Source organism: Geotrypetes seraphini, chromosome 12 (genome assembly GCF_902459505.1).
Source record: "Geotrypetes seraphini chromosome 12, aGeoSer1.1, whole genome shotgun sequence".
In the NCBI taxonomy this organism is placed as follows: Eukaryota; Metazoa; Chordata; class Amphibia; order Gymnophiona; family Dermophiidae; genus Geotrypetes; species Geotrypetes seraphini.
Genome location: NC_047095.1, coordinates 94833188 through 94849913, shown reverse-complemented (window position 1 = coordinate 94849913; position 16726 = coordinate 94833188). Strand labels below are relative to the sequence as shown.

Sequence of the window (16726 nt, the reverse complement as noted above, 5' to 3'; positions counted from 1 at the left end):
CCAGCCCTACACAGCCATACACAGCGGCACGCCTCCTGCTCGCCCCCGCAACTTCCTTAAGGGCTAGACTCCACACACGGCCGCATGTGCGAGAGACATAGTAAAGAGAAAAGGGGTGGGGCCAGAGCGCCACTGCTTCCCGCTGCGCAGGATGAAGGAGCTGGCACCCTTGTCACACTGATGTCCCGCCATGGCCCCGCTGATGTCCCGGCAGGTTTACTAGTACCGTAAGCACCGTAAGGAGGTAAGGAAGGAGATGTTAGGGCATGTAAAGTAAGGGCATGTAAACAGTACCTGGCGTATAAGACGACCCCCGACTTTGGGGAGGATTTTAAGGTACTAAAAAGTCGTCTTATACGCCGGCAAATACGGTACTTTTACAGCTCTGTGAAAATCGGTGATGGGATAATTGTGCACCAGATGCCAGCGCGCCGACAATTCGGCAGAAGACAGAAGTGCGCGGGGTAAAAAATAATTTTTAAAGAGCTCCGACTGGGGGTTTGGGGTGGCAACCCCCCCACTTTATTGCTTAGTGTTCGTGCTGCCATTGAGGGGGGGGCGAGGGGGGGTGAACCCCCCCACATTATAGAGAAAACGGAACTTTTCCCGAAAAAAATCAGAAAAAGTTCCATTTTCACTATAATGGAGGTTTCCAACCCCCCGAACCCCCCTCCAACAGCAGCGCAAACACTAACCAATAAAGTCGGGGGGTCGCCACCCCAAACCCCCCATCGGAGCTCTTTAAAAATTACTTTTTCCCCTGCGTGCTTCTGTCTTGCGCCGAATTGTTGGCGCTGGATTGTCAGCGCGCTGACGTCTTGCTGCACTCCACTGTCTATGACCCGTGAAAATCTATGCAAGGTCAGAATAGCCCTGAAGAAATGGCTTAGTTCCGTGAAACGTCGGCAGAATTACAGACTGCTTTAATTTAGGGATCCTTCTACAAAGTTGCGCTAGCGGTTTTAGCGCGCACTAGACGCTAACGCCAGCATTAAGCTGGCATTAGTTCTAGCCGCATAGCGTGGTTTGAGCTTGAGCTCTGCTGATAAAACCTGAGGCTTTTCTTCCATTAGAGCAGCTTTACCTAAGTGGAGTTTTTTGTAGTATTATATTTATATTTTCCCACTTCACCTTTTGCAGTATTTTAGCACACCTATCTCAGACACAACAGTCCCAAAGATACACACACCACACCATGCACGGTCATTTTACTTCTCTTTATGCTGTTTATCTTATATTTTCATACAGGCATAGACAAGAAATACAAGAAGTTCACATACAGAATGGGGGGAACACCGCTAGGGGTCAGTAACCTGGAGAGAGACCTGGGAGTGATGGTAGACGCAACACTGAAGGCATCAGCGCAGTGCGCTACAGCCTCAAAGAAAGCTAACAGAATGTTGGGTATCATTAAGAAGGGTATTACGACCAGGACGAAGGAAGTCATCATGCCGCTGTATCGTGCAATGGTGCGGCCGCATCTGGAGTACTGTGTCCAGTACTGGTCGCCGTACCTCAAGAAGGACATGGCAGTACTTGAGGGAGTACAGAGAAGAGCAACTAAACTGATAAAGGGAATGGAAAATCTCCCATATACCGACAGGTTGAAGCAGTTGGGACTTTTCTCACTGGAAAAGCGGAGACTTAGAGGAGACATGATAGAAACCTTCAAGATCCTGAAGGGCATAGAAAAAGTAGACAGGGACAGATTTTTCAAATTAAGGACCACCACAAGTACAAGGGGGCACTCGGAGAAATTGAAAGGGGACAGGTTTAGAACAAACGCTAGGAAGTTCTTTTTCACTCAGAGGGTGGTGGATACATGGAACGTGCTTCCAGAGGCTGTTGTAGACAAGAAAACATTAAATGGTTTCAAAGAAAGTTTGGATAGATTCCTAGAAGAAAAAGGGATTGAAGGGTATAGATAGGTATAGACCACTACTCAGGCAATGGGCCTGATGGGCCGCCGCGGGAGCGGACCGCTGGGCAGGATGGACCTATGGTCTGCCTCAGCGGAGGCAACTTCTTATGTTCTTATGTTCTTATGTTCTTAAGAAGTAAGAAAAACAGAAACATTATAGTCCAGATTCCTAAACACTAAGGTGAACTATTAAAACACACACACTTCTATAAAGTCACTAACAAAGAGCAGGGAAAACTAATGGGAATCTGACCTCCTGGTTGGGTAATAAACCCCCTGAAACCAGATCAGGACAGAGTCTGTTCTGCTGGACCCAGAGCCTAGTCTTTATAGGCATTCTATTTCATGAACCGAATGGAGAAATGCATATTCATTAGCCCTGATGACCCAGAGGTCAAGCAATAAACCTTATCTTTCTCATGTCTCTTTCAAGATTCTTTTCTCATCTGGTATGTGTCATAATTATTGGGAATAACACAGTATAAAAGAGCCCCTATGATTGGATGGTAGTGAGTCATGTGGGCAGAGGGAGTATGCAGTAAAAGCAGTAAAAGGTGTTATTTTTCTCATGTTGCCAGCAAGGCTTACATTGGTCTTCTTATTTAGAAAAAAACAATGATTGATGAACAGAGAGTAATTAAACATTGTCCAGTTCCAGCTCTTAATCAATGTGGCCCTTACCTTGTGCATGACCTCATCATGTGATATGTGTTATCTAACAAGAAACAGCAAGAATGCTTAAAATCTCAGGAGTTAAGAAAAGGGCCCCTCACTAACTAACCCAATAATAGTTTTTAATTATGTACCTTATCTATAGAGAGACACAGGAACCAAAGCATATTATAAATGTTTTAAATAAATAAATATGAAGTTAAGAGTAGTCATAAAAAAAATCAGATGCAGTTTATTTGTTGCTTTGCAGGACAGAGAGTATAGAAAATTTAATTCAGACTTCACAGAAGAGAAAAGAATGAGTTCCTGTTTATTTTAGCATCCTAATAAGCTCTGCTTTTTCTCATGTTCACTGTTTGCATTCTACATCCTGTATTGTCTCAGATACACTAAACATTCCGATCATGTGTCAGTGGTCGCTAAACTAGTTTCACTGATTTAGCAACCAACTGAATTTGCCGACCTGGTTAAAAATGGCTCACCACATGGTTTTCTGTGCATTCGTACATTCTCCGACTCTGGCATGCAAACGACCTCATTACTATTAAAATGAGGTCATTAACATTAAAACAAGCCATCCAATCGATGACTTAATATTGCAGTGCCATACTTGGATTGCTAAAACTGACCCGAAAAAACCAACAGGTCTGACATGTTTTTTCATTTTTTTTGTATGGGCACAGATGTTGTGTGTGTGTGTGTAACACACACAATATCTGCCCCATAAAAATAAGTTAAGCCAGCACCCCCCCTACCCAATGACGGGGCCCCTCTCCGATGACCTGGAACAAAAATAGGGGTAGGAAGGATGCCCATTCCCTCCTGCCACTGTGACCCCCCCCCCCACTGTCAAACTGACCCCCCCCCCCATTTTCCAGGAACCCCCTTCCCATACTTTAATAAAAATTGGCAGGAGGGATGCCCACTCCCTCCAGCTGTCATAAACCCTCCCGCTGAACTGACACCCCCCTCCCACCTTTCCCTTCTCCCTGTACTTTACAAAAAATTGGCAGGAGGGATTCCCACTCTCTCCTGCCACAAGATGCCCTCCCTAGCCCTTCTGAACCACCCCCCGAACCATTCTCATATTTCTACATGAATCAAACAGCATGAAGGATGCCCAGTCCCTCCTGCTCACAGACCCACCACTCCAAAATGGTTGGCCTATCCCTTCCTGGTGCATCCTGGGATGCAAGGGGAGGGACCTAATTCCCTGATTGGCTCAGACTCTTAAGACCCTTCCCAGGGGAGGGGCCTTAATCATCTGGGCCTTATGCCCCCTTCCCAGTGCATCATGGGATACACTGAGAGGAGCCTCAGGGAGATGGAAGAATTATTAAGCACTTTCCATGTGTTTTTTTCAGACTTAGCTAACACTGTCTTGTTTGGGTACATGTTATAGGTCTGGAGAAGAAAATCTAACTAATCACAATGAAGCTGAACTGCGTCGTCAGTACGAGGAGAGGCAACAAGAGACAGAGCATGTACAAGAACTCCTGGAGAACAAGATCCAGCTTCTTCAAGAGGTGAGTCTGGTAGAGGAAATGCTGTAGGTTTCAAGAGATAGGAGACAGGGTATATGGTCTCTAGAATTTGAGAAATAGGGAGAGGGGTTCATGCTCCAAAGCTTGAGAGGATGGAAGACTGGGTGCATGCTTCTAGATTTTGGAAATAGCAAGGACAAAGTAATTGTTTCAGTGCCTGGGAGATCAGATAAGGGAATGTGAGCCACAGGGCTTAAGAAGTCAGAGGGATGAGTATATTTCCTTCCAGTCTATTCAATTCTATGTATTTATTATTTAGCTCCACAAACATAACATTATAAAACAGATTACATGCATCTTAAAATCCAACTATGATAGAATTAAGTCTTGGAAATAGCCCAGCAGCAATACTTCATCAATATCTAAAATAATTATAAAGATTTTTAAAATATGGTAGATATAAAAGGCATCTCAGAGACCTGGTGGAAGGAGGTCAATCAATGGAACACTGAGTTACCAGGATACAAATTATATAAGAGTAGATAAGATAAGAGTAGATCAAATTGGAGGGGGAGGTTGTGCTATATATTAAAGAGGGTCCTTAAGCAGCTTGGGCCAATCAGAGCCTTAGGCCCCTTCCCTGGTGCATCCAGGATGCACCAGGAAGGGGAAGGCCTGCAATTTTGTAAGAGGTGGGCCTCCCAGCCAGCAGGTAGGCATTCCTCTGGCCGGACTTCCTGAATAAAGTAGAGAGGGGCGGGGGGGTCATCGGGGGCCCAAGGGGAGTTCGGGGGGGAGGAGTTTGGAGGGGGGCTTGGGCAATGGCAGGAGAGAGTGTGTGGCGCAGTGGTTGGATCTACAGCCTCAGCACCCTGGGGTTGTGGGTTCAAACCCCGCGCTGCTCCTTGTGACCCTGGGCAAGTCACTCAGTCCTCCATAGCCCCAGGTACATTAGCTAGATTGTGAGCCCACCGGGACAGATAGGGAAAATGCTTGAGTACCTGATTGTAAAACCGCTTAGATAACCTTGATAGGCGGTATATAAAATCCTAATAAACTTGAAACTTGAAACTTGAGAGTGGGCATCTCTCCTGCTGTAGAGGGGGTGTATATGGAGTGTGTGTATGTAGAGTCGGGGACATGGGGGGGAGTTGTCAGGGGGCTTTTTTTTTTTTTTTTTAGGAAAGTCAGGTGGCTCTTGGCATTAAGTTCGGGTGCCATTGGAGTGGTTAAGGGTGGACAAGTTTGAAGTGATTGAACCCCTGATGCAGTTCATCAAAACAAAAATCTTTTGTTGGGTGACTGATGGATGACAAGATTGAATTTTATGTACCTGCAGATAAGTAACTTATATAGTATATAGTTGGATTGATAAGAAGAAGATGTCAGCTTGTCTCATTACCTTTTGATGTTATATAAATATTATGTTTCATCTGTGGATGGAGTTTTTTATGCTAATGATTGTACTGAGAGGAGCATATATTTAAAGTGTATACAGCTACTACTTTAGTCTGAGCAGGACCGGATTAAAGAGTAGGCCCAGTAGGCATATGGCTAGGGCCCAAAATGGTCAGGGGGGCACGCCGGTACGGTTCTTCAGGGTGCCCCCCGATTGCTCCCCCCCCCCCGACTGAGGAAATGAAGGCATGTATGCGTGCCCCACTCTGCCTCAGGACCACAAACAGCACGCGTAGTGAGTGGGACCGGCAATCTTTAAATGAAACGTACCACGATGAGCGGGGGAGGTGGGGGCTCCTCACTTTCACCTCCCTGTGCGGCCGTCTTTAGTCTTCCTCTCCCCTTTCCAGTATTAAGGACTCGAATGAGGTGCCCTTTTCCGATTGTGCTGTTTCCGTGCGCCTCAAGTAATTCGTTTTCATTCTCAACTCCCCTCCCCAACCTCCTCCCTCTCCTTTGCCACCCTGACGGTTTCCTACCCCGAACATTGGCGGCTAACTAGCGATCCCAGTGCCCAAGGCTCACGCACTTCTCCTCTCCCTTTCCCTCTCATTTTCAGTGGAGCCTCAGCCGGTTACTGTTCAGGCAACTTTTATTAGCACGGCAGTGGTGCTGAAAGACCAAGAAGCAGGGGCGTTACTAGGGATCTCGGGCAGCAGAAAGCAGCTTCCAGCCCTCCTGCAGGAAACAGCCTTCAAAGAAACTTGCTATGTGCATATGTTCTCTTATCCCCTGGTGACCCACCTACATTCCTTCCTTTTTAGCATCCCCCTACCCAGTCCATGCACTTGAAGCACCTTAACAAACCCCTTCCCTTAGCATTCATCCCTCTTTCCTTGGACTCTTGCCCCTAACATTCACCTACTAAACTTCCTAACCCCCCCCCATTGCTCCAGGCATTCACCACATCACCTCCTTTGAAACCACCATCTCTAGCCTTCACTTCCTCCTTATCCCCAGCAAGATCTTGTGCTAGGATTCATCCCTTCTTTCTTAGCATACCTAGCATCTAGGGCCTGTTCTCCCTATTTTAGTTATTCACCCCATCTTCTTCATTCTCTCCAACCCCAGCATCCACTTCCTCCACCTACACCCATGCAAGCACCCCATCCTACCATTTACACCTTCTCCAGACCATTAGGAAAGGGCTTTGCAGGAAGGTTAAAGGAAGAGTAGCTTCCTTTGGAATGGAGACGGAGGAGGGTTGTAGTGAAATCAAAGTCCAGAAGCATGAAGGCCCGAAATGGTCAGGGGGGCCCGCCAGTGCGGTGCCTTTCTCTCTGTTGGGTCTTGCCTACTTCCTGTTTCCATGAAGGCAGGACCCAACAGAGAAGAAGGCCTGAAGCCAGCAACAACAGCAAATTGTGAATGCTGCTGCTGCTGCCCAAAGAAGTTCATGATGCCAGGCCTTGGCACACCCGCTTAGGGGCTGCTTTGGGACAGGGTGACAGAAGGAGAAAAGGGAGCAGAGGGGGAGAAAATTGCTGCACCCAACTGGAGGGAGAAGGAAGATGATGGAGGGAAAGGAAGGAATGAAAGGAGATGCCAGGAAATGGAGGGAAGGGAGGGAGGAAGAGATACAAGGGCATGGAGGGAAGAGAAGGATGCCAGGCTATGGAGGGAGGGAGGAAAAGATGCCAGGGCACAGAGGGAAGGAGGAAGGTATGCCAGATCAAGGGGAAAGGAAGGAGGAGCCAGACCAAGGGAAAAGGAAGGAAGAGATGTCAGAGCATGGAGGGGGAGGGAGAGATGGAAGAAAAGGAAAGGAGAGAGATGCCAGGTAATCAAGGAAGGGAAGGAAACAGAGATGCCAAACCATGGGGTGAGAAGGAAAGAAAGGAGAAGAGAGATGCCAGAGCATAGGGGAGGGGGTGGTGACAGAGTGAGAAAAATAGAGAGGTGGCAGAGCAGAAATGAAATAAAGAAGTAAACAAAAAAACAGATAAATGGGGGTGTGGGCGGGGCTGGGAGCCCAGTGTACTTTTGTGCCTAGGGGCCCTCAAAGAATTAATCCTGCCCTGAGTCTGAGGCATTTTGTTTTCCATTCTGCCTGTTTTCATAGAGTATTTTCAGCAAAGTTCATCTGGACCTTGCAGTGGAACAGGATTTAAAGACTAAGGGCTCCTTTTTACGAAGGTGCGCTAGCGTTTTTAATGCATGCACCGGATTAGCGTATGCTAGCCGAAAAACTACTGCCTTCTCAAGAGGAAGCGTTAGCGGCTAGCATGCGTGGCATTTTAGCACGCGCTATTCCACGCGTTAAGGCCCTAACGTGCCTTCGTAAAAGTTCTGACACCAATTTATGAGGATTGGAACCGTTGAAAATTGATCTTTTGTACCCTTCATATTTGTTTTGTGATTTCAATTGCCCCAATATTGACTGGCTAAATGTTACATCGGGGAGTGCTAGGGAGGTAAAATTCCAAGACATAATAAATGACTACTGCTTAGAGCAACTGATCCAGGAACCCGACGAGAGGGAGCTATTTTAAATTTAGTCCTTAGTGGAATGCAGGGCATTGTATGAGAGGTAACTGTGTTGGGTCTGCTGGGAAGCAGTGATCATAACATAATCAAGTTTGAGCTTTCATGTAAAATTATACTATAAAAAATTAATTAAACTAAATCAATTACCATATGTGTGATGTTTTTTGTGTTATATACAGAAATGCATTGCTAATACTGGGATCAAATATTGTTGGTTTATAGAACTTGTCACTCACACACAAAAAGAATTTGCACACACCCAGCTTCTCCTTACAGGGAGCATTGGTGCAAGACAAAATAGTCAAAACTATTATAAAAAAAAATAAAATTATGGAACATGTAGACAAACTTGGTCATAATGCCGCTTGGTCATAATGCCGCTTTATAGAGCGATGGTCAGACCACACTTGGAATACTGAGTCCAGCATTGGTCTCCATACCTAAAGAAGGATATCAAACTGCTAGAGAGGGTGCAGAGATGAGCAACAAAGCTGGTGAAAGGTATGGAGAACCTGGATTACGAGGAAAGACTTAAGAGACTGGGGTTGTTCTCCCTTGAGAAAAGGAGACTACGAGGGGATATGATCAAGACATTCAAAATACTGAAAGGAATCGACAAAATAGAGCAGGAAAAAACGTTATTTACAATGTCCAATGTGGCACGGACAAGAGGAAATGGGCTGAAGCTAAGGGGGGACAAGTTCAAGACAAATATCAGGAAGTTCTGCTTCACGCAACGAGTGGTGGACACCTGGAATGCTCTCCCAGAAGAGGTAATTGTGGAATCCACCATTCTAGGATTTAAGGGTAAGTTAGATGTACATCTCCTTATGAGTGGCATGAAGTGACATGGGTAGGGGTAGGCTAGATGCACTTCTCTTTACGAGAAGCTTGGAGCGATATGGGGACCAAAACTATGCCAGGGTACACTTGGCGGGGCCTCCGCGTGTGCGGATTGCCAGACTTGATGGACCTAGGGTCTGTTCCGGAGATGGCGCTTCTTATGTTTTTATATTCTAATGTGACAGACTCAGCATAGAATCAGCCAAAAGAGGACTTTCCTCACTAATTTGCTTGATTTCTTTAAAGGTGAGCCAGTTGATGTAATGTATCTAGATTTTCAGAAAGCTTTTGACAAAGTTCCTCATGGGCGTCTTTTAAGAAAATTAAAGAGTCATGGAATAGAAGGCAATGTTCTGTCATGGATTAGGAATTGGTTATTGGACGGAAAACAAAGAGTAGAGATAAATGACGAGAGATCTGTACTGGCACTTGTGCTACTTAACATATTTATACATTATCTAAAAATTGGAACGACAAGTGAGGTGATTAAATTTGCAGATGACACTAAACTACTCAGACTTGTCAGAACACACGAGGACTGTGAAAAATTGCTGGAAGATCTTAGGAAATTGGGAAAACTGGGCATCCAAATGGCTGATGAAATTTAATATGGTCAAATGCAACATGATATACATCGGGAAGAATAATCCAAACCATAGTTACCAGATGCCAAGGTGCACCTTAAGAGTCAACACCCAAGAAAAAAATCCAGGTGTTGTTATAGACACTGCTTACAATTCCATCACTAAAAATTATCAATACTATGCGCATTAATATTTTCTCTGTTACCGCCCCCACACTCTGGAATTCAACACCGGCTTACCTGCGAGAGATCCACACATTAGATTATTTCAAGACCAGCTTAAAAACAATTCAGTATGATTGACCTTTTAAGGACAACTTAACAGATCATTAGCCTAGTCTCCGTGGCAATTATAGCAGCTCAGAAATTGGGAAAAAAATTTTTTTACTACTCCTTACCTTGTTTTTTCCTTAATAGTTCTTTCCTTTCAACTTATTGTAGTTCTACCCTTTTCCTTTTGTGTCAGTTTGGTTTGTGAGATAGTGTACTCATCTTTATTGGTTAATAATTAGCATTTAATTTTTTTTATTTTTATTTTTTAAATATCTTTATTAGCAATTGCAAAGGGAACATACAACCAGAGGGGAAACATGCTGTTTGATTTATGAAGTTATTTTCCTCCTGTGTAGTTTTGACTTAGGCAGCTACACATTGGGCAGAATCAAGTTTATTAAAAATTTGCTATCCCACCTTTTCAAAATTACAAAGCGGCTTTACAATATAAAGCAAATAGGGTAATACAGACATGTTAAAATTAGCATTTAATTTTAACGTGTCTGTATTTCCCTATTTTGCTTTTAGCGCAGTTTAGCGCGTACTATATCGCGCTTTAAACCATTAGCGCGGCTTCGTAAAAGGAGCCCTTAGTTTTTGATCTATTCAAAGAGTTCCAATTCTGCTCATGCTGAGTCAGCCTTTGAGTAGCAGCTTCTGTTCTATCACCGAAGAGTTCTTCCCTCAGGCATGGAATGTTGGCTAAACAGTCCTGAAGATTAATATTCATGTCAGAGACTTGTAGCCAAGCAAGACACCTCATAGCAACAGACATGACATTTCAAAAGCATCAAATGCCATCCGTGCCATATATTTTCTGGTTTGTAGAAAACTGTGAGTGATCTGCTGAAAATCCACAAAATGTTCTGGGAGAATTTTCCCCCACGAATTCACAGTTCGTGAATCGTGGACTCACTAATTCGCGGTATGCTCCGACCGCCTCTTCCTGTACTGCGTATCAAAGCAGCTCCTGACTTTAGTAACAGGAAGAGGTGGTTGGAGCATACCACAAATGATTTTCTGCACCCACTGGTGCCCCAGCTGCCCTCTCCTTCCTTTTGACAGGCGCAAAAATGCATTCGCGGTTTTTCAAAATTCACAGGTGTTCCTGGAACGGAACCCCCGCGAATTTCAGGGGAGTACTGTATATTGTATACTAAGATGGATAGGAAATTGGCTAGAATACAGAAAACAAAGAGTAGGCATAAATGGGGAGTACTCGGACTGGAAGCAAGTAACTAGCGGCGTGCCTCAGGACTCAGTTCTTGGGCCTATCTTATTCAATATCTACGTAAATGACCTGGATGAAGAAACGACCAGTCTCATCATCAAGTCTGCAGATGACACAAAGCTTTACCGGGCAATCAGATCACAAAAAGACAACGAGGAACTCCAGAGAGATTTGAACCAACTTGAGAGATGGGCAGAAAATTGGCAGATGAGTTTTAATGTAGAAAAATGCAAAGTGATGCACCTGGGCAGGAAAAACAAGGAGCAGAGTATAAACTGCTAGGTATAACATTGGGGAAGAGCGAACAGGAAAAGGACCTGGGGGTACTGATAGGAATCTGAAGCCGTCGGCTCAGTGTGCGGCGGCGGCGGCAAAGAAAGCTAACAGGATGTTGGGCATGATAAAGAAGGAAATCACGAGCAGATCAAAAGAGGTCATAATGCCGCTTTATAGAGCAATGGTCAGACCACACTTGGAATACTATATCCAACACTGGTCTCCGTACCTGTAACACTGCTGGAGAGGGTGCAGAGGCGAGCGACGAAGCTAGCAAAATGTATGGAGAACTTGAGCTACAAAGAATGCCTCAGAAATCTGGGATTATTCACCCTTGAGAAGAGAAGACTGAGAGGGGATCTAATAGAGACTTTTTAAAATATTAAAAGGAATTGACAAAATGGAGCAAGCTCACTCACCGACAAGGGGAAAGGATGGAGAGCAAGAAACAGCATTATTCACTTTGTCAAATGTGACTCGGACAAGAGGTCATGGACTGAAGCTGAGAGGGGTCACGGCCATGACAAATGTCAGAAAGTTCTGCTTCGCACAGCGGGTGGTGAACGCCTGGAACTCTCTCCCAGAAGATGTGGTGGAGGAAACCACCATTTTAGGATTTAAGGTAAAATTGGATGCACATCTTCTTGCGGGACACATTGAGGGATACAAATGATTAAGGTATTCGCCCAGGTACGCCTGGCTGAGCCTCCACGTGTGCGGACCACCGGACTGGATGGACCCCAGGTCTGATCCGGTGCAGGCATTTCTTATGTTCATCTTATGTTATGTTTAAAATAAAATAACATATAGAAATTATAATTTAGTACTCTGTTAGTCAACATAGAGTTCTGATAGAGGTTGTACGTTCGATTCCCACTGCAGCTCCTTGTGACTCTGGGAAAGTCACTTAATACGTCATTGCCCTGGGTACAAAATAAGTACTTGTCTAAAATATGTAAACCGCTTTGAATGTAACCACACAGAAAAAGTGGTATATCAAGTCTCATCTCCTTCTAACACAGCCCCTTGGAATTTTAGACGAACAGCATTAAAAATTGCCTAGAAAATAGGTTTCGAAAATGGTGATTTGAACATTTTGCCGATTTAACCATCCAAGTACCACTTTATGCCATTGTTTATTGTTGCAATCTAAAACTACATGTAGTATTAAGCACCTCTGAGGAGCTTCAGTGGGACTGACGAAACACGAGAGATAGCAATCAACCTAATAAGATTTTTATTTTGATTTCAGGAGGTGAGGCTAGCAAAGAATGAGGCAGACCGGATGGGAACTCTGGCAGAGGCAGAGCAGAAGAATACTGCAGAATTAACCAGGAAGCTACAGCAGTATACCGAGGAGATGAAAGAAGCACAGATTCTTCAGAATAGTTACTGTGTGACTCTGGCCGACAAAGACAAGTAAGTGAAATTTAATTTTCAGTGTTGATGAGTCTTGCTACTTCCTCTCCTGTCACTCACAGCACCCGTTGTTTCCTGTCCCATCACTCACAGCACCGAATGTCCATGTGTCTTGCTCCCTACTCTAATATCAATCATAGCATCTACTGTCCAGTTCCACTGTCTCCTGTCTCATCACTCAGAGCACTGCCTTTGTGTCCTGCCCCCTACTCTCCTGTCACTCACAGCACTCACTTTTTTTTGCCCAGTCACTTACAGCACTCTCTGTCTGTGTTCCTTGTTCCCTAGTGTTCTGTCGCTCATAGAGTACCTGCTGTCTGTGTGTCCCACTGACTGTGACAACACTCACAGCACTGTCCATATGTCTTCCTCCCCACTTCCCTCTGCTTAAAAAAACTTAAGAATGCGCATGTCTGAAGCTGAAATGAGCATTACCAGAAGGTACTCCGTAACAGGATGATGATAAGCAGAAAGACCTGCTGGACTGCAGTGTATGTGCCAAGTTGATCTGTTTTTCCTAAGTGTCATCCTGTATTGTCTCCCCTGTAGAATGCTGCAGCAGCTGACTCAGGTGCTGGATACCAAAGAAGCCATCATTCAGCAGCTCCAGCAAGAGAAGCAGAGTCTGCAGGAAGAGCAGGTCAGGAGCCTGGAGGCGAGAGTGCAGGAGCTTACAGGATCTTTGCAGCAGAAGGAACATGATGCTCAGGTATGCAGTGGTCAGGATTCAGGACGAAAGAAAATGAAAGGGCTTTTGCATGCATCCCTTCCCTGGTTTTCACAATGCATCAGAAGCCAAACCTGCCACAGAGTGAAACAAATCCTCTTTGACCCTCTTCTTTTTGTCTTCCCCAAAAAGCACTTAAAAAGCAGTTCTATAAACTGAAACTTAAAGAGGCGCACACCAATTGGCACATGTTATAGAATAATAGCATTTGTGTGTGTTAATTGGCGCCACAAATTAACATTAATGCATGTAAATGCAACATACTAGTCTATAACGTACACGCCAAAAATCACTTACTCTCAAATTCTTAAATTTGGGTGCAGATCCCAGAGCCATGTGCAACCTAATTGGTCAATTAGATACCAACAATCAGTTATTGGAGTTAACAAGCACTAAATTGGCAGTAATAAGGCGCTACACACAGATCCACCCTATGTCCTATTCTATAATATTCGCCAATCAGGGCCTTCAGCCCCTCCCACTGCATCCCAAGATGCATTGGGAGGGGGAAGCCCCTTCATTTGCAGCACACAGCCTTGTAGATTCCCTCCTGCCGTTTTCTCATCTGAGGGTACGGGGATATGGGAGGGGGGGCCAAGGAATGTGGGGGATGTGGGGCAGGAGTGGAGATGTCAGGGGAATTTCGAGGAGATATGGGAGATGTCAGGGGGATGTTGGGGGAGGTCCAGGGATGTCAGGGGGAGGAGTGTAAGGCTTCGCAGCTCAGTTGATCCTGGCAGGGGGAATTCCCATCAGCTGAGCCACCAGGAATCCCCGAAACCGGCTCAGATGATAGGGATTCCTCTGCTGTAGTCAGCTGATGGAAAGCCTATGGGGTTTTTTTTGGGGGGGGGGGATTCGCTCTTTGGGTGGTGGGGGGGTCATGACCACTGGGTAAGTAAGGGGAGGTCATGCCTTAAATCCTACAGTCACTAACTCCTCCTACTCTCCAAAGATGTGAATGAAACATTACATAATTGCCTGTATGACAGCTTCAGATGTCTGTCCTAATTAGATTGTAAGCTCTTCTGAACATGGACTGTCTATTACATGTTGAATGTACAGCGTTGCTTAAACTTTTCAGTGCTATGAAGATGATAAATAGTAGTAGTAAAGTACTATATCAGTGTTTCTCAACTTCTTCAAACCAAGTACCCCCTAAGTCTAACAAATATTAACCAAGTACCCCTGCCCAAGATCCCCCCAGACCTCACCCCTATAATAATAGTACTAATTGTAATGCAATTTCTTCCATTTATTTTTCATATGCATACAATATAATCTTAATGCATAATGGTAACCACAAAATTTTTAAAAACACACGCAGAGAAAATGTTAATTATAATTTATATTCGGGGGGCTTTTCAAAGAGGTCAAGGCAGATGACTTTAAAATATGCAATGTCACTTCAGTAACAACTATAGAAAAATAGACAAATATAGTGCAAAATATAGACAGCAGATATTAATTCTCAAAACTTACACATTTTGATCACTAATTAAAAATAAAATCATTTTTCCTGCCTTTCTTGACTGGTGATTTCATGAGTCTCTGATTGCACTTCCTTCTGACTGTGCATCCAATATTTCTTTTTTTTTTTTGCCTCTTGCACGCTTCCTCTCCTCCAGACCTCATTCCCTTCCCCAGCCAACATCTCTCTCTGTCCCTCCATAAGTCCAACATTTCTTCCTCTCTCCTCCACCCCCTATTGGCAATATGTCTCCCTCTCTTTCTCTCACTGTCCATCTGTCTTTCCCTCATTCCCTCTCTTGCTCAAAAAGAATGGGAAAAGAGAGAGAGAGAACCTGGGTGCATCTCTCCCACCCCCTCTACTGCCACATCCAACATTTCTCTCTCATCCCTCAGATCTTGTGTAGCATTTTTCACTACTGTCCACAAGCCCCATGCCCATTTCTCTTTCTAGCACACCTCTCCAGCACCATGCCACATCTCTCCTTCCATCACTATGTCCAACATTACTCCCCCTTGCATCACCTTCAATATGGCCCACTGTTCCCTCTCTACCACCATAACCAACATTTCTCCCTCTCATCCTTCTATTCCCCATGCATCTCTACCTCACTCCTCTTTCTTTCTATGCCCAATTTTTCTCTTTCTTTCTTTCCCCGTGTGCACCATTTCTTTCCCTCTCATTCACACGCTCATGCCCAACAATTCTCCCTTTCTATTCCCTCCCTCCTGTGTCCCATGTTCATGCCCCCTCCCTTCTTTCCTTGTGTATCCCGAGTTCGTGCCCCCCTCCCGCCTTCTAGTCTAATCTAGTCTGTGCCTCTCCCATGTCCTAATGCGCTCCTTCCCCCCCCCCTCCTTTCTACATTGTTCCATGATCATTTCCCGTCTCTCCCTTAATTGCACACTCCAGGGCCGCACTCACTCCCTTCAGGGCCATCCAGCTTGGCTGCTCCTTCCTGCCTTCAGCTGTACAGGGACATGGGCAGTGGCTTTTACACACTGCATGTTGCTAATCCACAAGCCTTCCCTCTGATGTCAGCTCTGACATTGGAGAGAAGGTTTCCAGGTCAGCCACATGCAGTGTGCAGGAGCCGCTGCCCGAGTCCCTGTGTGGCTGAAGAAAGGAAGGAGCAGCCCAGCTGGATAGCCCTAAAGGAGGTAACTAGGAGTCCCCCGCTGACCCGGAAAACTTCCCTCCAAAGTCAGCCTCCCCCCGTGTACCTTTTTGGATCCCTGGTAGTCCAGCGGTGTACCGGGCAGGAGTGAGCTTTCCATTCTTCTGTCCTACGCTGAGCCCCTCCCTGAATGACCACTTTGAGTTCTTGTGGCCCAGTGTACTGGGTATGAGCAAGCTTTTACGCTCCTGCCCAGCACTGAGCCGCTCACTGAATGGCTGCCCCGAGTTCTTGCAGGACTTGTGAGAACTCGTGGCAGCCATTCAGCATGTGGCTCCAGCACCGGGCAGGAGCACGAAAGCTCACTCATGCCCAGTACAATAGGCCGCAAGAGCTCGAGGCAGCTATTCAGGGAGGGGCTCAGCGCTGGACAGGAGCATGGAAAGTTCGCTCCTTCCTGATAAAACACTGGACCACCAGGGATTCAAAAAGATACATGAGGGGAGGTGGGAGGGAGATAAAAAAAAATTGGCAGAGTTGGCCAGGGCAGGAGACGGGAGGGAACCCTCCTGTCTTAGCCCACTCCACCAAGCCATAGAGCAGGCTCAGCGGAGGCCTGCAACAAGTCCCTGGGGGGCAAGTGGGTGATGACCCAAATATAGATGAGACCCCCATTTTTGGGCCATTTTTTTGGCCCCAAAATGTTGTCTTATATTCAAGTGTATTTTATTTATTTTTTATTTATTCATTCCATTTTCTATAAA

At 45.3% G+C, this 16726-nt stretch overlaps 1 protein-coding gene across 2 annotated transcripts in view; it reads left to right on the top strand.

Moving 5' to 3' along the window:
* PDE4DIP (phosphodiesterase 4D interacting protein) overlaps positions 1 to 16726 on the top strand; it is a 533445-nt gene that overhangs the window by 139664 nt on the left and 377055 nt on the right. For both annotated transcript variants that reach the window (XM_033916500.1, XM_033916501.1), the window contains 3 exons: positions 3996 to 4119; positions 12481 to 12647; positions 13197 to 13356. In XM_033916500.1, coding sequence (XP_033772391.1) covers positions 3996 to 4119; positions 12481 to 12647; positions 13197 to 13356 — 451 coding nt within the window. The remainder of the gene's footprint in view (positions 1 to 3995; positions 4120 to 12480; positions 12648 to 13196; positions 13357 to 16726) is intronic.